Genomic DNA, 23716 nt, shown 5'->3' with positions numbered 1-23716 from the left:
TGGCTGATACCGAGGAACACATATCGATCCCTCTTAGCCTGAGATGGAAGTCAAGCTGCTTCATTTGCAGTCCCACATTAGCCCCCTGACAGAGGGAGAGATAGCAAGGGAGAGAGAGCAGGATGGGGGAAAAGGAGGTGTAAGGTGAAAGCAGGGATATAGACAGGTGGAATCAGATACAGTGTAAGGGAGGCAGGAACAAAGCCCAGAGAGAGAGAAGAGGGAAACTGAGAAAGAGGTAGCGAAAGCCCGAGTGCGTACGAGAGCTGGCCGTTTGGCTGCCAGCAGATCTGTCCGAGGACATAAAGCAGGGCCTCTGCAGCCATGCTGACCGCAGGAGAAATCTCCCACGCTCGGTAAATAGCAGAGAGGGAAATCCAACACCTCTGGCAGTGGCAGCTTCTCCCTGCCTAAAACAGAGGTTATCTTCCTCAGTGAATCAGGGTGTTGCGTTACACATCTCCCATGTAAAGACATCACTAGATGTCAAGCATGAGTGTAAGTAACATGGCCCGCCGGAATACATCAGGAGTGGAAGACAAAGGGAACACAGAAACGCTCCTTCAGGACACTATCTGGACGGATTTGGAATTATTAGCGCCGGAGCAACGAGTAATGGAATTAGAGGAGGTGTCCAGGGATGCTTGACATTCCCCCATAGCAAAGCAGGATACTGACCTCCATGAGCTTAAAGAGATTAATGTCAGTCCAAGCTGCTATTGTTAGACCAAACCCCGCCCTCCTCTCTCTTTCTCCTGCCCCACAAGGAGAAAGTGTGTAATTTCAACTCTCGGGGTGCAGTGACAGAAATTGCATTGTGCCCTGTGAACACGGTTTGCAGAGACTTTTGAAGTGAAAGAACTCTTTCTTTTTTCTCTTGATGAGAGACGCTACAGCGACGTGACCCCGCTCACACCTCTATCAGTCCTGTTGTTTGGCGACAGAGAGGAGTCTCTGCCTTCTTTTCTAAATCTTTACCTGTCTCAGACAGAACACCGGCGGCACAGACAGTCACAGCTGTCGGACCCCTGAGAGGGTCCCCCTCAAGGCCAAAGTTCACCACGCTAGAGCCGGGGGATGATGGGCTGTTGTTTCCAATCACAAGTGGCAGCACGGCTCTGTTGTGTACTCACAGACACACCTCTAAAGTCCCCCAAGATGAACTGACTGTTCCCATCATTCGTCACCCAGCACGCACACACACACACACACACACACACACAGCCAAGCAGAGACAACTCCCAAGTACACCTGAATCCTTACCTTAATACATCAAATACATGATTAACGCATGTATGAATCATCAGCCTGAATAAATGAATAGACGCTCTCATACAAGAGTCACGTTCAGCAAGGTGGAACAGATGAGGCCAGCCTAGCAGAGAGCGACCTCACATACTGGATAACAACTTTAATTATCACTGTGCTCATAGCCTTCGCAGGTCTAATCCACTTGACGCACAGTAGATGGTGATTTCAGCTCATTTCTGAAGAAAGAGACTTGAGAAGAGTGAATTACATGGGGAGCTGTAACGCTGCAGATAGACATCGTGTTATTTATTTAGACGCAGCTGACATTTGGATTCAGAAGTAGTCTTCTTTATTTTTAAGTCAGCCTTGAGAGGCATTTCTCCTCTACAGTGCCTTTTGTGTTGGAGCCGCATGTTAAAAATTGCATGATTTTAATGCTGGTCTTGTTTCAAGAGTTCATTAATTATCCAGACTAAGATTCTTTGTTGATTATTAGCTCTCTTGTGCATTTAACTCACAGCATTAGATCTTTGAAATGGATAACAGAAAAATACATTTTATTTATTTTTTTGGTTTTTTTGTAATTTGCAGTTGTTTTTGTTTTGTCTAAAACACATCGATGGCTTCACAGATTCTCCCTTTGGGGAGAAAGAGATGCTGTCAACTGAATGAATATTCGCTGGAAACAAATCAATATAAATTTTGAATCAACAACATGCAAAGGCTGTAATTTGTCTCTGCATTGCCCGGCTAAGTCTATTTATGTTGTTTTTTTTGTTGAAATGCCGATGGCCATGTGTTGTTCCACATTTAAAGAGTAACATGGTTCCTTCAGAGCCACAGAAGCATATTTTCATACACATATTCATACGGACGTCCACCATCTACAATAACCTGTTCAGTACCAAAACTCTTTTGGTTGTCTTTTCACAGTACCTCCTGTGTCTAAACGTGAGCTCCCGCCTCTCATCTGGAATGTGTGAAGCCGAAGAGGCTCATCTGTATTTTTGTCTAAGACTCCAAAGTGTTTAATGAGAGTTGGCGGAGGCCTGTGTGGCAGATCAGATGGGCTCCATGCTGGGAGAGACACAGGGAGCTGTGGAGGAGGAGGAGGAGGAGGAGGAGGAGGCTGAGGCTAAAGCCTGAGGCTCAGAGCAGAGCAGATCAACACTTGAGACAGCCAGTAGCCAAACTATGCAAAAGCTTATCTCCATTTCTCTTTCCTCTCGCTGCCTTCTCACTTTTCCCTTTGTGTCCATCTCATCATATCCTGCCGAAGTATCCCACATAAATCTGCAGTCCATCCCTCACCCTTTCATTGACTCTGCCCCTGCACCGACTTGTAGTCTGAGCCAACGGTCATGGCAAAATGTCAGCTCAAGCCAATGTTTCTGACAAAGATGCACAAGCTGAGCCAACAGCAAATATCTAGTCCCCGGTTTTGGAAGTGACACCTGGCCCACAAACATGAACGGGACTGTTGCCGATGTGTTGGAGAACAGCAAACAACCTGAAGAGATTTCTAACTTGTGTGAATTATTTAAATATTGTACTGATCCCTCAGGCTTGCCAGGGGAGTCATGAGAATTCTACTCAATGAAAAATAAACAGACTCGGGGCTGGTGTGTTTGTGCATGCGTACTTGTGAGCGTGTTTGCGTACGTACGTGCTGTACACATGCAAGTTAGCACCCATATGTCTGCTGTCTGCACTGCAGGCAACTGTCTAATTCTACTTGGGTAGGAAGCGTTTGCGTCTCTGGATATTATCAGAGAGACACCATATTTTATCTGAGGAATAAATAAAGGCTATGGCTAATAAATGTGACAGAAAAACACATTAGTTCAGTCAGAAAAGACGGTGGCCATCTGGTGACAGCTTTGCATCAGCGCTGTTTTTAATCATTCTGTGCCATTCGTTTTGGCTCGTCCTCTTCATATGTCATTCTGTCTCATTTTGGTTTGTTCTAGTTAACATAAGGGAGTAAACTTCTGTTATCAGTTGCTTACTATATCACAACCACTGACAAAAAAAAAATCTGATTTTGAACTAAAAACGTGTCAGAAATAGAGAAAAAGGTTTGGTTATTAATCTCTGTTGCATCACCCACTTCTGTGGCTAAGCTATCAGCCCCCTGCCATGGCTCTGTGGTTTTCCGCGCCTTGTTTTTTACCTTAGCTTTGAACACTGGCATTGGGGGTGGTTACTGTGCACACATGTGTGTCGACAGGACAGTGGGAGCAGAGGGGCGACCTGCTGGTCTCAGTGGTACTCGTCTACCTCCTCGTGTTCCCCTCAAGGACAAGGAGACCATGGGTGTCCATTATCTTGGACCATGCTCGTCAGCAGCCATTGTCATTTTGAGCAGCAAAGCCTCAAACAGGCCCTCCTACCGACCTGTTAGGAATGGTCGGGCTCCTTTCCCTTCTCCCTTTGACAACATGTCCAAATGGGGGCTTGCCACTGGGCTATTGTATTACTGTCCCTCCTCAGAGACCTGCCTGACCTGACACCTGTGGTGTTGTTTGATTGAAAATCAGCTGTGGTTCCTTTCGCAGTAGCGCTAACAATCTCTTTCTGGGGATTTGATAAGGAAAACTGAGGCTGCGGATGATAATTTCCTTATGTGGGTTCAGAGAAAGGAAAAAGGATGAGGTTTGGTTCTGATTTCAGCCTTGAATCTGAAAAAAAGCAAATCAAGGAAAGCGTCAATTTTCTTTACTTCACTGCATTTATTGTAACCACTTTCCACTTCCTCTTATGCTGTCCAAACATTTCTCTGGTCCCTCTCTTGCTCCTGAAATATTTGCAACATGTGCTCAGAATCAGGCAGGCCATCAAGAACTGTTTATGCATCTCCATCTTTCTTTGATTTTTCCTCAGGTCGCAGCACTCGTGTCTCATCCACATTCGTGTGAGCAGCCCCCTGTTTTCCACTCCAATCCGCGTGTTTGAAAATGTTATTTGCATGGCCATTAGTCTTGCTTTGTGGTGGAAAAGAGAAGTAGAATTTCATCACCTCATCAGGGCAGATGTTGATCTCATCTCTTTATTTCACAGTGGTGTGGATAAACTGAGGGGCGACATAATATATTCATTAGGATGTAATTCGCTATTCAATCATTCTCATTCCCAGCCTGGATAATCAGCCCACTGGCCCACGGATGGGTCCACTCAATGCCAAACAAGGACAATTATCTGATTGGTTCTGCTCTCTCTGCCAAATGGATCTGACTGCAAAGAGGCCCGAGCTGTGTCAGCATCCCACCACACACACACACACAAAAGCAGTCTCAAATTCTCTAGCAATCATTTGAGGACACGCAGGGACAAACATGTAGATTTGTGTGAGAGCAGGGTCTAATTCACACACCTGTGCCTCTGGCCTAATACGCTCACAGCGACTTTAAGCTCCTTTTCCAATTGGGAACTCACTCCAAAACCAAATAACATCATTACTTGGTGGAGTTACGCAATAATAGGTATCCCACCCTGAGTAACATCTCACTTATGTTTTATTAACCAAAGCCAGCGACCAGCAGCCAGTCAGCCCCGCTCTACTGGGGTCATGCCCCCTACACTCTTTATTGCTAGGATTAATGAGCACTAAGGTTTCCTTGCCCTTAGGTCAGTCACGAGGAGGGTTACTGCTACTGCTATCCTAGAGAGGTGTGTGTGTGTGCGTGTGCGTGTGTGCGTGCGTGTGTGTGCGCGCGCGTGTGTGTGTGTGCGTGTGCATGCGTGTAGCTCTGGTGATTCTTGTCTGGTCCCCTTCACCCTTACATTTGGGAGAGAGAAAGAGCGAGACGGTGGCGTTTTTCTCCCATGAGAGCTCATTACTGCTCTTTTTCCCATTAGCCCTATGGTAACCTTCCCCAGGCCGGGCTCTGTGTCACTGTCAATATCACTCCAAGCCACTGCCCCATCCCCGGCCACAGTGCCAAATTACCCCCACCATTGCAAAATGCCCTAGCCTGTCTGCGTGTGGTAAAGCTGCTGATATTTCTTACAGCGGGGGCCCTCTCAGAACTATTACCAGCCCATTTCCATTTGTTTCATTTTGTCCACACTGATGGCGGCGTGTGTTTGAAGTTACGGTAGACAGAAATAGGCTGCAGGTGTAATGTACAGTAATGTTCGAAGTAATACCACCTGTACTGAGCCTCGCATTCAAATACACTGCAGCTAATGCTCATGTTGCTATAGTAACGGCTTGTTTTGACAGAGATATTAAACCAAGCCAAATTTGTTGTCCTCTAACAAATGTTCATTTTGTAGGCAATTATTTTCAAGAACATATTTGTATTGTTGGTTAGAGTCCACGTTGGTACATAAAAGCAATCTTATGTTTCCATTTCAACAACATTATAGCAACATAAAGAACATACAATTGTAATTTTTGTGGCTTTTTTTGTGGATTTTATATACATCAATGGGTGAAGTAGCTAAAGGGAAGACTCGTGTTAGAAAAGGAGAGTATAAACCAAGAGAGGAAAAGAGAAAATCCTATAAAACAAATACCACTGTTACAGGATTAACATTGTCGCTCATTCATCCCACACCTTCACTCTTCACACCTTCAGTTTTAAGGTAAACTTTTAACCAAAGAGATATTTGCATTGGACGTTTGACACTAGACTAGAGGGCCAATTTCCCAGGGGTGAAATCTGTCTCCCTGTACAGATTTAGTTGTTGACAGCTGGGTCTACCAGGCCACAGCACCATCGTACCATTGGGGTTTAGCTTAGTTGCATCTGATTTCCATGTTGGAAATAAACAAAGAAAGCAGAATAGAGACAATATGGCTTTGCTCAGCAGTTTTACACGCTTTGGTTTCCCTGTGCATCTGCTGGATTTGAGTGTGTGTGCAAGTGGATTTGCATGTCTTTATAATGCTTTCCCTACCAGGTTTCCATTTTAGAGCGAGTAGATTTGCACAGGATGGCAACAGAGTCTTCTACCAGTTGTTCTCATCTCACACGCAAATACACCACTGCTTTTACTGCTTTTACACTGCTGTTGCATCTGAACATTTCACACTGTTGAGAGTTGTAGCTTGTTTTATTGAAACTGTTTCGGCATGTTTTCCAATCAATACCCTTTCCCCTGAACTAAAACATAAGTGTTTGAAGTTTTTTGCTGCTATTTGTGTGTCTGTGCTAACCCATGTTGTTCTTTTTTATCATGTGTGTGTGTCTCTGCAGTGGATGGAGGCTGGAGCGAGTGGAGCAAGTGGTCAGCGTGTGGTGCAGACTGTTCGATGTGGAGGAGCAGGGAGTGCACCCAGCCCTCACCTGGCACTGGGGGAAAAGACTGCCAGGGGCTCGACCTCCAGTCCCTCAACTGCACCAGCGAGCAGTGCCCACAGAGTGAGTGCACTCCCACCCACATACTGCAGACCAGACTGTCAGCTGCTCAGCTCAGTGTAACAATAGAAAAGATGCAGTAGTAGAAGAAGTACAAGATATTTTTAACCATTTTTCAACCACTTTTCTGGAACAGGAGCAGTGGAATGCAGTTTAGTTATGTTTGTTCATCAGAACTGAACTGATGAGTAGAAACTGTACATTTTAAAATCAATGAATTTGCTCAAAACAACATTTGAGAGATGTAGTTAGAAAAAAGTAGATCTCAAAACAATACATGGAGAACAGGTATACAGGAGTAACATTAATTGTTAGCCCCTACACCAAGCCTTGTTGAGAAGGTGGGGAGGGAAAGGCTTTTTCCTTCATGCTCTTTGCTTTGGGAAGAGGGGCGAGTCCTTCTCCTCTTTTTATCAGATCAAATAAACATTTTATATCTCCTTATGGCATCGGCTTCCTGTGATAAATGTTGAGTATTTCTTAGAAAAGGTTCATAAAGGAAAGATGTCCATCCCATAGGACACTTACTGACTCTGCGGACCATTACTGGCTCGTCCTCACCTGCTTGACCTTTTAAAACAATCGGTTCTAATAAACACTGGTGTGTCGCTCGCCGCTAAGATATAATATACAGTCTTTTCACCTGTGTCGGTGCTGTGATGCTCTCTGACCTCTCAACAGAGCTGAGAATTAAACCATCTCTCTTCTGATTAAAACACAACCTGACAGATAAAGTGCTGTGGGTCAACTTGGGCAGGTGTGCACATTTGCTGTGATTGTTCTCTACGTGCATTTTTGTTTTATGTTGTGCGTTTATGCATATACAAAAGCCAATGTTTTGTGCAAAGATGCCAGCACTGTGCCGCCACTCCCCATGTGTCATTAATAGGGCATGTGCGTACTGTCAGGATTAGAAACTGTGAAGCTCGAACAGCAGCTGAGTGGAAAGTGGCACCACAGGGTCCACTGCTGACCAGATGGACGTGAAGAGGGGGCTCTGTCATTCCCTACAGATATCAAAGACAGAAAGATATTGCAGCTTCTCACCCAGAAATGATGAGTCTCAGGGTGGTGTCCCAAAGAGGGAACGTACAACGCACTCTTTGGCTGCTCTGTGTGGTAAACACTGAGTTTAAATAAAGATTATGTTGACATGAGGCAGTGAATTAATAAACTGAATTATGTATCTTGCTCTCACTGACGTGATCAGATGGACCGATGCATAGCGAGCTGGGGGGGGGGGGGGGGGTTGGTGGTGGATAGGGATTCTGTGTGCGAATGTTGCATCGTGCATGGGTGTTAGCATTATGTATGACTGAGTGTCTGTCAGCGTGTGCGTGCATGTGTGTGTGTCAACCGCTAGCTGAGTTTGGCTGATGCAGTGAACCAGGGAGCTCAGTCGGCCCATCATCAAAGGTCAGCAGCTCCTCCCCAGAGAGGCAAGATATATACACAAAGATGCCAGTCATTGTTCCACACACACACGCAGCGTCGCTCAGTATTTACACTGACAGTGCAGAGCGGAGCGCTGGCCTCTGAAGAATGCCTGTCCCAATCTGTTCCCAGCAGATGTGTTTCCATAGACAACGGCTGTGTGAAGTATTATAATAAGCAAAATAGCAAGATGGTTTTGGCTTGTCAGCAACTCCAATACTTCAACCATGTCTGCAGGCTATTAGCTGAGATGGAAAACTTCCCCCTGAAACAAAAGACACCCTTCTCTTCTCCAGTGTAATCGAACAATGCCACTGCAGACTGAGCTGTAGTAACTCCACTACATAAGATGTCCTCACCAACACGTCTAATCTCCCTCATTAAGCCAGATACTGTATGGCACACGTTAGCTGAGGTTATTGTTTTGGGTATTGCATATATGAGAGTCAATGCTTTGTGTTGCAGAACCAAAATAAACAGATCTGACCCGGGCGGGATCATTTTCATAAAGCAAACAAGCGAAGCCCAAGATGGAGCTACGCAAAAATTTGTGCAGGGAAATAATAAATGTGCTGGCAGTGTGCCAGAGCCAAAATGGCAGGCAGGTGTTAGAGGGCACGAAAATGATAGTGGGGGGAAATATAATGCTGCTCATATTCTCAGGCGCAGGAAATTAGGACAACATAAAAACAATTATTTGGCTTAATGTGTGTAATGAAGGTAATGAAGTAAATTTGCTGCAGCATCCCGTTTTGGGGGATGATTGTGCAAAGACCATCAAACTATTAATCTGTCTATAATCAGTCTTTTAGAATCAGGGGGCTAATTTGGTGGCCGACATTATTCGTCACGGCTGTTTTGTCAGAGCAGAGGGTCACAGGCTGCATGAAAAATGGCTGAACATTTATTTTGGCTCATATTTCACGTGGGCCTGCTGAGGGATGGGACGACTGTATTGTGGAGATAGTAATGGTCACGTTCACTTTGAGAGTTTTAGTAGCCATATTTCCCTGACCTTAAGAACTCCTGTGTTATTCATCTTCGGGCGGGTGACTGGGATTGGCCATGGGATGAAATATATTCTTCGGTCTCTTGATAAATGCCCCGGGGAGGAGGCGCAAGAGGCTGCAAAGCTTTATTTATCAATGCAGGAGAGAGAAAGGAACAGGTAGAGAGAGTTGAGGACTATCAGGTGCAGACATTGTGCTGACTGCCAATGCGGCGAGAGTCCAAACTTCAACAGGATCCCGGTACGTTGCCTCAGAGGTAGATGAATTATAAGTCCATACTGGCCCATCTCGAGTCAGAAACTTGATCCCTAACCAGCCAGCCCTGGAGCGAGTCTGAGGAGCTGAGCTGAAAGCTTCAGGAGAGGGGAACAAACAGAGATTGGCCCGGGGTCAACGCTGAAAACAGCTCATCACATCCACAGATTATCCGCAGGCGGGTGTCAATCACGAAGAGAGGTCACACACAAAGGGAATCAAAAGTTCCTCGCCAGCAATTACGTCAAGTGGAAATGAACGATGGAGTGACGGCCGTGTAGAGGAAAGGAGAGGTGAAATGAAAGAGTGTGTAGAGAGAGGGCGTGCTAGAGGGGGACTAAACTAAAACCCATCCAATTATAAAACCTGATTAGCTATGTCAATTAAAGTGTGATGGATGTCCTTTCAATTATTGGCTGGCATCATGAAAATCAATGAGCGGGGGCCAAGAGGAGCTGCGAGGAGTTGCTGGTCAGGGTTGTAGCGAGCATCGGGATCGTTTCTCTGTGACACCTGGTGGGTCAGATAAAACTTCACTCGCCGATGCTCCGATAAGCCACCAGAGATTACAGACAGAATAGAGGGAGGAAGAGGGAGAGTCGTCTGATTGACTGACTTTATTGTCTGGGTGCAAGAATGGTGTGTGCAGAGATACTGGATCTTTGCATCTGAGGCTGGCCCCGGTGCCTTTGGTTTGCCCTCAGAAAGTAAACAGCAACCGGCCAATCTGAGGCTATGTTTATCCAATCAGCAGAACCCAGTAGGCCTGTCTCCTTGCTGACGGGTGTTGTTTTGTCTTTAGTCAGACTGCACATCTCTCTGTAGACTACAGCGTTGGAAGTCCAAAATATCACCGCCTCGTCTGGCCTTTGACTCACCAAGACAATTGGATTGAGGAACTTTAATGAGAGTTCAGCCATAGTCTCTCTCCTCCCTTTTTTGGAACTCTTTGTGAAAGGTGGAAGGTTTAGCCAGGCTGCTTACAGTTAAGCACCTCTATGCTTCCCTGAGGGGAGAGACAGAGTCAGAGGAGAGAAGCATAGGCAGGTAAATGGACAGGATGTGAGGTGGAAGATGGAGGTATGTATCCTATAAGACTCTTCATGCTCTGTGTGTGTTCTGTGCAGATGTGCAAGAACAAAACACACGATCTCGTGTTTATCTCCAGCCAGTCATTCACAATTGATTACATGTCAAGAGATCTCTGGCATTACAGCGGCTCGCCATAGAGCTTGGCTGCATATAATCCTGCTACTTAAGGTATCAGATTGTACTGAGATAATCACCCATGAAATAGATTCTGGCATTTCTCTTAAAGACTTGGGTATGTCAGACGGCTTTGTCCAAAGAAATGGATTTTTCGAGGCAAAAGGAGAAGGCAAGGACAAACGGATGAAAAGAGATGAATAGAGATGAGAGTGAGACACAGACAGAGAGAGATGGTTCTTCTTTGTCCATTTTCTCTTCTTTTTTTTAACCAAACTTGACTGTTTGCACTCCTCCTAATTCAATTGTGGAATTCTCATGTCACAGATTTACTAACACCAATTAAAACTTGTCAAATCTGCGTGTTTCCAACATTGAGAGCAGTTCCTGTCGAGCGGCAGGATGTCACAGTGGTGGAAAAACACTGAGACAGTCTGGAGATATTCATCAAAATATATCCTATCTAATGTAAATCAGGTTGAAACCTTCTGGCCATGTTATTGCTGCTCATTGCCCAAAATGCAAATCGCACGTTCTGTCAGTCACAGGCACATGCTGTTTCGCAATTCCTGTTCTTTCGTCCCTCTAAAATTCAAACCTTCATTGTTGTATGTTTGCTCTTCTCTTCCTGCGTCTGTCCTCCTCCTTTTGTTGTCAACTCAACACTCGCTCGCCTGCAGCACTTTAACCTTTGCCGCTGTTCTCCATCCCTCAAAGCTGTGCTGTTCAACGCGTCCCCTCCTCGACTGTGTTCGGTTGACAGCGCTACGCCCCCGTGGCTCCCTGGGACAATGGCCCTCCACAAAGGCCCCAGGAGCATCCTCCACCTCCGCCACCAAATTCCCCTAGCCTTGGGAGACAGCCGTAGCAAATCCCATTCTCCTCCAAAACACACACACACACACACAATGCATGCACACAAATGCACACACACACTGATGTTTGTCTGGGCTTAGCTGTCATCTTCATACTGTACTTTTGGGAGAAAGACGCTTTCATGCTTGAGAGAGAGAGAGAGACATTCAATAAGAGGTGCTAGAATTTCATAAGCAAATCCTTCATTTTTCCACTCACTCTCTTGGGGGTGTTGTGTGCTTAGAGACAGAGAGAAAAAGACAGGGGAGGGAAAGGTGTTGTGTGCTTGGAGACAGAGAGAAAAAGACAAGGGAGAGAAAGAACATGCTAGCACAAGATATATTTATCCTGTGCCGAATTGAAGCAAGGTAACGCTGAAAACCTGCTGCAGAAACTGTTTCTTTCTCCTTGATTGTCTGCAGGTTGACATTGAAGCTTCTGCCTTTATAAAAATACCTAAAAATTAAGAAGACTGTCAAACATTTGCTAATGCTGCCTGTGGATCAGTCAGGGACGAAGTCAAGCAGCATTTGATTCCAAGCAAGGAATGTGTGACTGATTTCATGCTATTAAACTGATCCTCAAGTGAGACCTTAACATGGAACATAATAAAAGATTTCTCAGCAGCACATGTCAGTAGTGTCATTCAACACTTGAGGTTTTCAGTCACGATTAATCTTTTTTCTGTTTCCTCCCCTTGCAGCCGTGAGCGGGGCCGAGGACGTGGCGCTCTACGTAGGCATGGTGGCGGTGGCTCTGTGTCTGACTCTGCTGCTCATCGTGGTCGTCCTGGTCTACCGGCGTAAGAAGGAGGGCCTGGATGCGGATGTTGCGGACTCCTCCATCCTCACCACTGGCTTTCAGCCCATGGGCATCAAGCCCAGCAAGCCAGGTGTGTGGGCACCACGGCCGCGCAGGCCTCCCCCCCACAGCAGTAGGACACTGTTCTTTGTTCTACCCTCCTCTGTGCGTCCGTCGGTCCGTCGTCTGCCCACTGTGACAGTGCAGCACTCATCTACATGTACCACTGATCCTGTGTTTGTTTGCGGTTGTGGAGGTGGTGTGAGTGTGTTTACAGTGGTTTGTAGTCTAAGCAAGATGTATTATGTTGTGTGTTTGTGTGTGTGTGCGGTGCACGAGCTGTTTATTTGCCTGCCTGACACATTATGTTTCGCCACCACCTCATTGTCAGGAAATGTACCCACTCTGTTTACTGCCTGTGTGGAGCCTCTGAGGTTTACCAGCGAGTAATAGAAATACAACTGTCTGAGTTGGATGGAGATGGGGAACTGGGTTGCAGTGCCTGTGATTCACCGTGGAGAAAAAAAAAAATCCTTTTTACATTCTGGGTGCTAAGCTGCATCTGAGTTCTGTTTGGAATTGATTGTGTGGTTGCTAAAGAGACAGACAGACAGAGATCGACAGAGAGAGAGAGAGGGGAGGGAAATAGACTGGCTTTGGGTGGAATTTGTGTTTGTGTATTGTCAAGAGTGTGTGCGTGTGAGTCTTCTGTTTCCTGCACCATGTGTCTTTTCCTGTTTGTTTCAGTTTTTCTGTGTGGTGACAGCTTCAGAGAGTGTGAGGTCTGTCTCTGTGATGTATGAACCACCCCGCCTGCCACTCATGATGATTCACACATTTGCTTTTGTCTGTTTTCTTTTTTTATTATTATTGTTCAAACAGAGAATTCCCATTTGCTCACCATCCAGCCTGATCTAACCACCACCACCACCAGTTACCAAGGCACCCTACGCTCTCGCCATGACGCCACTGGGAAGTTTTCAATGACCAACGGGCCTCTGCTGGACCCGCTTCCCAACGGCTCACACACGCTGCACAACGGCAAGCTTAACTCGGACCCCGCTGAGTTTGTGAGCAGGCTGTCTACTCAGAGCTACTTTAAAACGCTGCCCCGCGACGTAGCTAACACCTCCTATGGGACCTTCAACTTCCTGGGAGGGAGGCTGACGATCCCCAGCACAGGTGGGTTCTTTGTTTATGCTCATATAGGTTTAATAAAGTGTGCTTTCTGCCTGTAATTCAGTTCAGTATGTTTGGGACAGTAAACATAAAGACAGAGAACTCATCCATTAGATAGTTTTGGTGATGTCATTCTGCATTATAGTCGACCATTAACTGTATAGAAGTTAGAGACAGAGCTTCTGGCTTTGAAAAGTGAAGCCGGTGCTGAAGTGCCTTAAAAGCTGCATTCTTTCTAATGGCCAGCAGGGGGCGGCTCCACTGGTTTCCAAAATATGTCCGCTTGTATGTAAGCTTATGAGAAAGTGACCCTACTTCTGACCTGATATATTACCTCAGTAAACAGCATGATGTTAATTTTTTAAGTTACCCATGTAGAGTAAAATAGGTGATGAAGCAGCGAGATGCTTTAGGGCGTGGCTTCCGTGTGATTGACAAGTCGCTACAAGGGCGTGACCTCAGGTTTTCAGTTAGATCCAATTAAGATATCCTCCCTAACTCCACCCTCTCATCCAAATATGGTCATTTCTGGCTCCAACAAACCAAGATGGCTTTAAAACAGTAGTCCACAAATCAGTGGGTGACGTCAGAGTGGGTTTACACTTGCTGTGAACCCATGTGGGGAAATCAAATGAGCATCATGCAGCACAATACCACACTTTATGTGTAACATGCTACACAAAGGGCTCACGGAGAAATAATAGATTGTGAGTATTGAATGTTGTATATGATAATTCGACAAATAATAACATAACAGAAGCATTTTACTGTAATATTGTTGAAGTTGTTACTGCTTAGTCACTAAAATGCAGAAATTTGTGATTGCTTACATGTGCAGGAAAAGGTTAAAACATATGTTTAACACACTAGGACATTAAAGGATAAATTCACCCAAAAATGAAAATGATCATTGTCAATATCTACTCACCTCCATGCCGATGGAAATTCAGGTGAAGTTTCGTAGTCCACAACACATTTTTGGAGTTTCACAGCAACACAGAGTTGCAGTATTATCCTGAACAACTGAAGTAGATGGGGACTTGTTATAAGGCATAAAAAAGCAAAAAACAAGGAAAAACAAAAAATGGCCCCCTGCAGCTCACCCACTGTAATCCAAGACTCCAGAAGCCCCAAGATCCCAAATTGATTTGAAAATACTTTATTTAAACCCTCTTAGAGGCAGAATTCTTCAGTGGAGCTGCTAAGCTTAAAGCATTAGCGCGCCCCGATCTGAAGTGGGTGCATGTGATCGACTGTGCGTCAATTTGGGATCTCAGGGGCCCCAGAGACTTGGATTACACCGAACAAGCTGTATGGAGTTTGTTTTTATTTCGGTTGTTTTTTTATATATTTTTTTAAAAATCCTCCATCTACATCAGTTGTTCAGGAGAATGCTGCAACGCTATTTTGCTTAATAGTTTAGCTTCTGAATCACACATCAACCATCAAGACGAGATCCTTCTGTTCCTCTTACCTGTCCAATCTTTTATGAAATACAATGTCTGTTTACCACTTTAAATTAATACATTATTTTTCTTTTGCAAGCTCTTTGTGACAGCAGAGAAAACAATAAAACACATAAGGTGAAGTAAATTGCAGCATTAATTGTTTTCAGTCCATGCAGCGCTAATGAAGCTGGATGAAAGTCCCCAAAACTGTCCAATCAATTAGTTACCTGCCTATTGACAAGTCTTTGTGTTTACGTCCTTCCCTTCTCTTAAGATGAGAAGGAAAGGAACCTGAGTGGTGCAGTAAAAGCAGGTATTGTTTTTGAAGGGACAGCGAGATTTCAGTAATCCTCAGTAGGATGTTCTGTTTACTGCCAGACTTCAAACAAGAAAAGTTCCATCTCAACAATGTAACATCTGCTTCAAAATGTAGAAATACGGTGGGAACAAATCAGTTTTTATTTATAACAAACATTTCATATATTGTCATTGCTTTTACATAAAAAAGAACATTTACAGAAACTTTATTACATCTGCTTTAATGAGACGATGCTTCCGACTGGACATTAACAAGGAGGATTTATCAGTAACAGATGAGTCCCATAAACGTCTCCCTGTCTCACTGAAACCGACCCAGACCGCTCAGCCTTTAAATCTCATGCATGTGGGTTTACTAATAGTCTTGTACCCGGATAACAAAAGTGATTCAGTGCTTCATACAAAACAGCTTAGTGCACAGGCTGTATTTCTCTGTGTGATACAAATGAGTTTACAGTTATAAGGAATCATTTTAGCTAGGTGTTTAAAATGGATTATGTGGGAAGGGCTCACTTGTTTATCCAAACATTGAATCTTACAAAATAAGGTGTTTGGCTTAACAGTGACATCTACAAGAACGTAAAGTGTAAGGATGGGACAATTAAAAATAAAATCAAGAGTGTGCACCAAATACATTTTAGTCTGAAAAATTCCTGGAACAAAAACAGAGAACAAATTATTCCAATTAGGCCACCTCGCTTGTGACAGAGCTGGTCGAATTTGTAGCCGATGTCCACAAGCGTCAGCTCTGTGCTGTGAGCGTGGACAGAGGAATAGAGATAGTCCATTAAAGATTAGTCTGATAAAAGATATAAAAAGCCCAACATCATTAGTCTCCTATTTTGCTTCACCCTCTTCACATTAGCTGAGTACAGAGCTTATATAATTATACTGGAAGACAGTGTTTTCACTTGGCTCACTGTAGGCTGTCCAGATTAGCTGATCACAGTGCCAGTACGTCAGGACAAAAGGTCTTTTTTTCTGTTTTTCTTCCCATCTTTCTCTCCTCCACTCTCTTGCCGATATTTTATGCATGGATTAACTCAAAGCCATGTCGACTATACCACGCATTGGCACCGTTTTCTCATTGGGACACACACACATGCAAAAAAAAACAAACCTCAGCACTTGCATGCATCCACTCAGAGGAGATATACTGTCATTTAGCGCAGTTTCCAAGCGGGCACAGAAGAAGAAGACAGAAGACGGTTTATAGAGTCAGACAAGGCTGTGAGCATTCAGGCACCTTCGCCTTATTCAGACAGATGTTTTCATGGTGAACAATCCAGAGGCTGTCACACAGTCACTGTTTGTACCACATTTTAAATAGGATTCTAAGTGGATGATTTTTGGCACGAGAATCGCAACACAAATGCCACAACACTCCAACTACCTCAATAGCTCTCTCTATTCTCCAAGGTACATTCCCCCACTCTCCTGGGGAAGTGCAATTTTTCCGGGAGTAGTCTGTTCCATAGTCTCAATTATCTACTTTGTGGCAGACGGAGGACATTTAAACTGTGACGCGGCGTGCGTCTTTGTCTCAGCTAATTGTTGACCGTGGGGACGCGTGCCGCCTCGGCTGGCGGTGCAGAGATTTGCATCTACTGTACCTGGCGGAGGCTGCCTCTGACCTTCAGAATAGATTTGCTTTTTGTTTTTGCAGCCATACAGTTTTGTAGAGTGGGCCGGCTCCCTTTTGTGAGATGACAAAAGCGTTGTTCAGTCAGAACAAATGAGCCTGTCCCCCTCTTCCTCACCACCTCTCCCATTCTCTCTCCCTTTGTTGTTATTTGCATTAGGAATCAGTCTGCTCATTCCTCCCGAGGCCATCCCCAGAGGAAAGATCTATGAGATTTATCTCACTGTTCAGAGGAAGGAAGATTTAAGGTGGGTCTCTTTAACACTGCCTAACTGGCAGTCTTCCCTGGATGCCACTAGGCTGTTTGTTTTGATGCTCCACTGTTCCATTAGGAAAGGCTTAAGAGTCTGTGCCAGTACTGTGGAGGAGGGATGTAAATAAATAGGGTTGCCTTTTACCAGGATGTGCACTATTTAAGTTAAATGTATTGTTCGAAAAACACTTTATCTGGCTTGCTGCATTCAGTCTCAGAAGACACAGTGATTGTAGCCTGCTGTGATCGTGTTACTCAGTCATCACAACTTGCTCCAGCTAGTCAGTGAGTCCAACAGGCTTTCATTATTCTCTGTTACAGCTCCTACATAATTTGACGAGGTGATGGTATCATATCCTGCTTACAAGAGACCAGTAAATTCTCGCCAATAACTTGGAGAGTAAAAGCACTTCATCTCGACTCATTCCCTCTCTCCCTGGTGTAGGTTACCCCTGGCTGGCTGCCAGACCCTGCTCAGCCCCGTGGTGAGTTGTGGCCCTCCGGGGGTGGTCCTGAGCCGGCCAGTTATCCTCAGCATGGACCACTGCTCTGATGCATGCCTCGACAACTGGGCCGTCCGCCTCAAGAAGCAGAACTATGAGGGCGCTTGGGAGGTGAGACGGCACTATAACACACTACAACAGCACAAATCCTCCATAGAAGACAAAGTCGCCACTCACTGAATTTGTTACTGAGCTCACTGAGAGCTTCCCGAAAAAAGTACAAAGTTACTCAGCAGAGACTTGAAGCTCGCTCTGGAAAGCACTCAGTGCTGTATAGCGGAGGTAGTTCTGGCCCAGCACTCATCCACTCCATAGGGTTTAAATTATATTGACCATCAGGTGTTTTCTCATTGGGCTGGAACAAAAGCCTGGAAGCGCCGGCTCTCTCCAACTCGAGAGTTGCTAGGCAACATGCGTCTCAAAACAGAAATTCTCTAAGCAAATTACTGATCCTCAAAGTACTCTTCTGAGTGCTCCTTGACCATTTTTGACCGCTGCTTCCAATTACAGAGCTCCCTCCCCGTTTTTCTATCCATGAAATTTGAAAGTAACCAGAACTGCCAGACTCCAATAGGATAGAGTTGGGAAGAACGTCTGCTGTCTACACACACACACACACACACACACACACACACACGCACTCTCTCTCCTGCAAACAAACGCGGTTCGAGGCAGAATACCCATCTCAACAATCCAGAGAGATTGGAAAGGGTGCTGGTGGGCTTCGGAGTGTTAGTAGGTCTTCTTTCATGTTCGATATTGTGCATAAATTATTCAGCCTCCCCGTGTGTGGCGGCGGTGGGGTGTCTGTGGGATGGATTGGCCTGTCTGAGGCAGAGGTTAGACCAGCACTTTTAATCATCGGCCGGACCAAATATAGCCCAACAGCCTGACTGCGTGGCCACCAAAGGAAAAAGGAGCCAGGTGGACAAGAGTGGAAACATCCAGAGAGAGAGTGAGAAGAGAGGGAAAAATAAAAGAGAGGAGACAGAGAGGGGAAAGGCAAAGTGGACAAGCACGTAATGTAGATGTAGAGGAGCGATTAGAAACAGTGGGAGATTGGAAATACGGCTCAGGAAATAAGAGAAAGCCTTAAAGAGATGGTGAAAGTGGACATGCAGCAGGAGTAAGAGAAATGAATTGCCTGTAGAGTGAGCGCTCAGTGGTGTAATTGAGCCACCTCACTCTCTGCTCCACTCCGAAGAAATATTAAGATGATGAAAAAGTGAGACTCCATTGTGGTCGCATAGCAAATGAATTGTGTCAATACTAATTCTATTGATGTAGATGGTGTCTGGTTGAATCGATCCTAGAGGGGCTCGCTGGGCATTTGGCAGGCAGTATGCTCTCTTCAGCTTGATTGGCTAATGAGAAGAGTCAGTCAACTGGCATGATGGGATTTTAGAGAAAATGTTGTCACCTTGGGTCCAATTTGTCCCCATCAAATTAGCCCCGAGAGCAGTGGAATTATCCCATAAAACTATCCTGCACCGTGATGGGATGGGATATTTTGCGGAAGTGCGTCGTCTTTATTAGAAATGCCGTTGTGATGCAGCGCTTCATCTCTGCAACAAAACAAGCAAAAATCCAATATTTAAATCTTTTGTGTTTTTTTTCTCCTGCGCAAATTAAAGCACCAATTAATTCTTGTACTGCCTGTTAGTGTTTTTTTTTAACACCCCTCACCATCAGGCAACCGTGTTGTTTTGCAGATAAATTGGCAAGCTGTTTTCACCTTTCTTAACAAATCTCAGAGGCTGAAGGAAATTCCGGAAATCCCAATAATCTGATATTTACTGCACCTCCACAGCCTTTTCTTCCTCCAGAACCATCTATTCTTGCCAGGAATCTATTCGAGTCTCCTTTCATGTCAATTGAGCACCTCGTTCATGCATTATTAAGTAAATTGATGTTGTCCTATAGAAAGTGTGTCTTTGTATGAGGGACTGTGTGTCTTTATGTCACTATGGAGCAAGTGTGCTGTAGTACAAAGGGATTTTGAAGCAAGAACAAAGTATTCCTTTTTTCCCCCGATTTTAAATCTCATACTTATGTAACATTACCTTTAAAGAACTCAAGCTTAAAGGGTAACTCCACCTATTTTACACATTAAAGTGTGTTTACAGGTCATGGGGAGACCACTTCTGCATACGTGAAAAAAGTACTATAAAGACTTTCATGGCTCTGGAGAAAGCTGCATATAATCTGATAAATTGCCTCCGGTGTAGGTGGCATTGTGGGTGATGTAGGCACCAACTTTTGAAAATGAAGAATAATGCACAAAATGAAAAAGGCAATATATTTGTTTCTGTTGTATCGATTTTGACAATTTTTGTGTCCATGAGACCAGTGGACTTTTTGCTATTCAAAACCTGGTGCCTACATTACCCACAATGTAAGTTAGCCACTGAGTTACATCACTGGAGGCAATTTAGATCACATGCAGCTTCGTCTGGAGCCACCAGCGGCTTTATACTACTTTTTCACATATGCAGTTGTACTCCCCAAGACCTGTAAACACACTTTAATGTGGAAAATTGGTGGAGTTACCCTTTAAATGATAGTTTGTCACACTGCAGGAGAGGCAGTTTGCTTCTGTGCCAAACAACCCTTTTACAAACACACACCTACACATACAGACACCAGGCACCCAGGCAAACACATTACCCTTCCCTCCTACACAAATTGGGTTCTTGACCTTCCGTTCACACCTTGTTTTTTTCCCCCCCGTCTCCTCCAGGATGTCCTGCTGATGGGGGAGGAGCTGGTGTCGGAGCCCTATTACTGCCAGCTCGAGGCTGAGACGTGCCGGCTCTTCTCTGAGCAGCTGGGCACCCTCGCCCTGGTGGGAGAGTCCCTGCACATGGGCGCTGCCAAGCGCCTGAGGCTGGTGCTCTTCTCGGACGCGTACTGCTCCACGCTGGAGTACAACATCAGGGTGTACTGCATGGACGACACACAGGACGTCTTTAAGGTAAAGTGTGACAGATGCAGGCCTGCCTGTTTTTCTGTTTAGAGTGCAGTTTCTCAGCTGGAGATTGCATGGATGGAGCAGTTTTGCATCATCTGAGTGATAGGTGGACTATTATGAGTAATAACATTGTCTGTCACATTGGAAGGTTGGTAGAAATCAGTGCATGCAGGAGTTAGGCGTGGCCATGGTAAATTGAACAATATTGCAGGCTTGATTACACCATGTGCAGTTCAAGTGTGTGTGATTTGTTGAGTTTCTCCACCTGAGACTATAGAACCAATGCATATGCCCAGGTTAATACAGTCTGTGTGAGTGTGTTTTTGTGTGTATGCTTACAGAAATTCATTCTTCTCATGCCGTCGGTGGTTCTGCTTGACTGCTGTGGGCCGAGAAGTTTCCCATTACTTTGTACAACAGCATATTTCGCTTCTTTTTTTTGCTCTCCACATGGACAGAGTATAATCAAGCACTAATGCCTTCCTCCCTCCCTCGAGGACTGCCTCTGAGTAGCCTGTTAAGATTTCATTTGCATGGTTAATTAGTAAATTAAAAGGAGAGCCTGCCCCAATCTTTTCCCAGCAACCCCCATGCTCTCTCTCTCTCTCTCTGTCTGTCTCTCTCTCTCTCTCCCTCTCCTTCTTTCTCCGCACCTCTCTTTCTCTCTCCAAGCTGTTCCTCCTTGTCTGACACCACCCACAGCCACAAGTGCCTCTTCCCACTCGAGTCCACTTTTGCCGGCTGTAATGGCTGACCTCCTCGTTCAGGGGTTTCGCCGCCGGCAGAATCTATGGATGGCTGCGGGACATAAACAATGGAAGTCAGCAGGGGGCTCAGGATGAAATTAGCACTCTCCCATTCAGGGAGCGGTAGATGAGATGAGAGCCGTGCACAGGCTCTAGCTGTGGGGTGGGAATTACTGAAAACTCTCCTCGCTTGCATCTGTCTTTTTGTGGGTCAATTCTACCCCTGCTGCTATCTTTCTCTATTTCTGACAGCTATTGCATGATAGCAGGCGTGCTCAGGGAAATTGCTGGCTGACATTAGACTGCGGTCTAATGTAGAAATAAGTGGAAAATGTAGAATATAGGAGCTGATGCAGCTCTGTTTTTTGTTTACCTGCTATCAAAGCAGTTGTAATGATAGGGTTCTCTTTATATATTCAGATCATCGGGTGACCCAGCGTTGTTTTGCTGCAGTGTGACTGTTGAAATGACCTTGTACGTCCTGTGTTGGAGGCAGGAAGGCTGCTGGTGCACAGAAAACCTCTTTCTCTCTGCCTCTCCCTCTGGCTAGCTCTTGTTCTGCTATTCTCCCGCTCTCTTAGCCAGGAAAAGGACATCTGAGCTTGTTGACTCCGGCACTTGTGCTGCCATACTCTGCGGCTCCCTTGACGCCCTTGAGTGCATTAGCTCCCCGTCTCTCACACAACCTGGTCCTGTGGTAAGCCACGGCGTCTCCGGGGTTTTGTAGTTTTTAGTGAGTGATTTAGAATGTGGCCCACACTGTTTAGTAATCTCGACTTCACACTGCTCTTGGTGCCATTATGGAGGGAGCAGTTCATTTAGCAAGTACATTAACCACTTTGAGTGGAGATTAAACTTCCCTGGAGAGGTTCAGCCTAATCACTAATCACTATCTTTAAAATGCACCATTTATGATTAGACTTTCACTATGGCTACCATTAGATTTAATTGTAGTTCGTAACAGTGGTGGAGTAGCAGTAGGTGGTACGACGGAGTGGCACAGCAGCGTTTTTTCATGTTTGTGTTGACGTACAGTACTCGCTTCAGCACATCTGAATTTTATGACAGCATTTGCAGCCTGCTAAGGCACTGCACCTCATTTTTCAGACAAGAAGTCAACTTTTCATGCATTAAACAGGCTGTACTTTTGATGGGAGATGAAAAAAAAAAAGAAAAGAAAAGGCATTTCTCTGCCTTTTTCTGTCGGCTGTTCACTGGCAGGAAGAACTGCAGAAACCAGAAGCAATGCTGAGGTTTTCTCCCCAGTCCCCTCGCTTGCTGTCAGTCTGCTCTGACAAGCCTCCATCAGCGAGAATGACTCGCACACACACACTCGCAAACATGTGCGCATGCTACACTGCACGCTGTACCATGCAATCTCTTATCTACCAATTACAGCAGATTAGAACCAATGTTATTGTCTTTGATCCTAAGTGTGCGGGGGCTCTGGGGAAACAGTGACATTTCCGTCTGATGCTTGCCGTATGTTAGCAGGGCTCTGCCGGGACCAATTAAGTTAATATTTAATGTGTGTCCCACTCTTGATGGGCCCAGCCAAGGCTGGCACAGCAGCAGAGGAGACATGATCGGCGTTTGGTAGCGCCCTGACTGTGCACTCGGTTGTTCCCAGCTAGACCTGTGGGAGAGCATCAGTGATGTTCTGCCATCCCACAACTGATTGAAACACCTGCAGTGAACCAAACCTCCGACTCAGTACAGAGATAGACCTAACAGCAGCATCTAATTAAACTGGAAGGGTGCCCACAAAGGTGTCTTTATAGTATCAGAATATGCTGCAGCTATTTTTTGTATATTTAGCTGTGATATTCAGAATCTGTCAGCTTTCTGTATGAAGGACAAATTGTTGCTCAGTGTGTTTTCCTCTGAGCATAACCCACGTTTGAAAAGTAGAACAATGACAAAATATCCTGGTGTTTATTGATAACTAAATGTTCTTCCTTTACACCCACATCTGTGCGCTGTAAGGCCGGTGTTTTTGTATAGTTTAAAAAAACAACAACATGTAGAATGATTTATAAACCGCCCACTTCTTGTCACATTTATTGAAGCACAAGTCAGTTTTTCTGTTGGTGTGGTAGACTTTTTGAGGGATCACCATAAATTACTAATACAATAGCTGGCTGTAATTTCTCTGCCGATTGATCGTTTTGATACTTTTACAGCAGTCATAGCATGAAGACTTGCTCTATAATCAAGACATGGAAATTTCACTTTCTACAATAAGGGACCTTGAATGTATGCTTATAATGCGCAACACAAAAATGAAAAGCGGTTCTCCCAAATTTTGTTGTAAATGACATTCCCATCTGCCTAATTAGCAAATGTTAGCATGCTAGCCTGCTAAACTAAGCTGATTGACACTGCAATCATTATATCTGATTTACATCATTATGTTGGCATTGTCATTGTGAGGTTTCAGCATGTTAGCATTTCGCTCAAAGCACTGCTGTACCTAAG

General features: G+C 45.0%; 1 protein-coding gene across 4 annotated transcripts in view; it reads left to right on the top strand.

The window, feature by feature from the left end:
• unc5a (unc-5 netrin receptor A) overlaps positions 1 to 23716 on the top strand; it is a 140668-nt gene that overhangs the window by 104502 nt on the left and 12450 nt on the right. For 2 of the 4 annotated variants that reach the window (XM_073486816.1, XM_073486814.1), the window contains 6 exons: positions 6456 to 6620; positions 12081 to 12269; positions 13061 to 13360; positions 16926 to 17013; positions 17464 to 17632; positions 20262 to 20495. In XM_073486816.1, coding sequence (XP_073342917.1) covers positions 6456 to 6620; positions 12081 to 12269; positions 13061 to 13360; positions 16926 to 17013; positions 17464 to 17632; positions 20262 to 20495 — 1145 coding nt within the window. Of the gene's footprint in view, positions 1 to 6455; positions 6621 to 12080; positions 12312 to 13060; positions 13361 to 16925; positions 17014 to 17463; positions 17633 to 20261; positions 20496 to 23716 lie in introns of all 4 variants that reach the window. The other 2 variants (XM_073486815.1, XM_073486813.1) reach the window with 1 other exon arrangement.

Source organism: Pagrus major, chromosome 18, assembly GCF_040436345.1.
Source record: "Pagrus major chromosome 18, Pma_NU_1.0".
NCBI lineage: Eukaryota > Metazoa > Chordata > Actinopteri > Spariformes > Sparidae > Pagrus > Pagrus major.
Note: the sequence above shows the minus strand (reverse complement) of the source record. Positions and strands in the feature narration are given on the sequence as shown.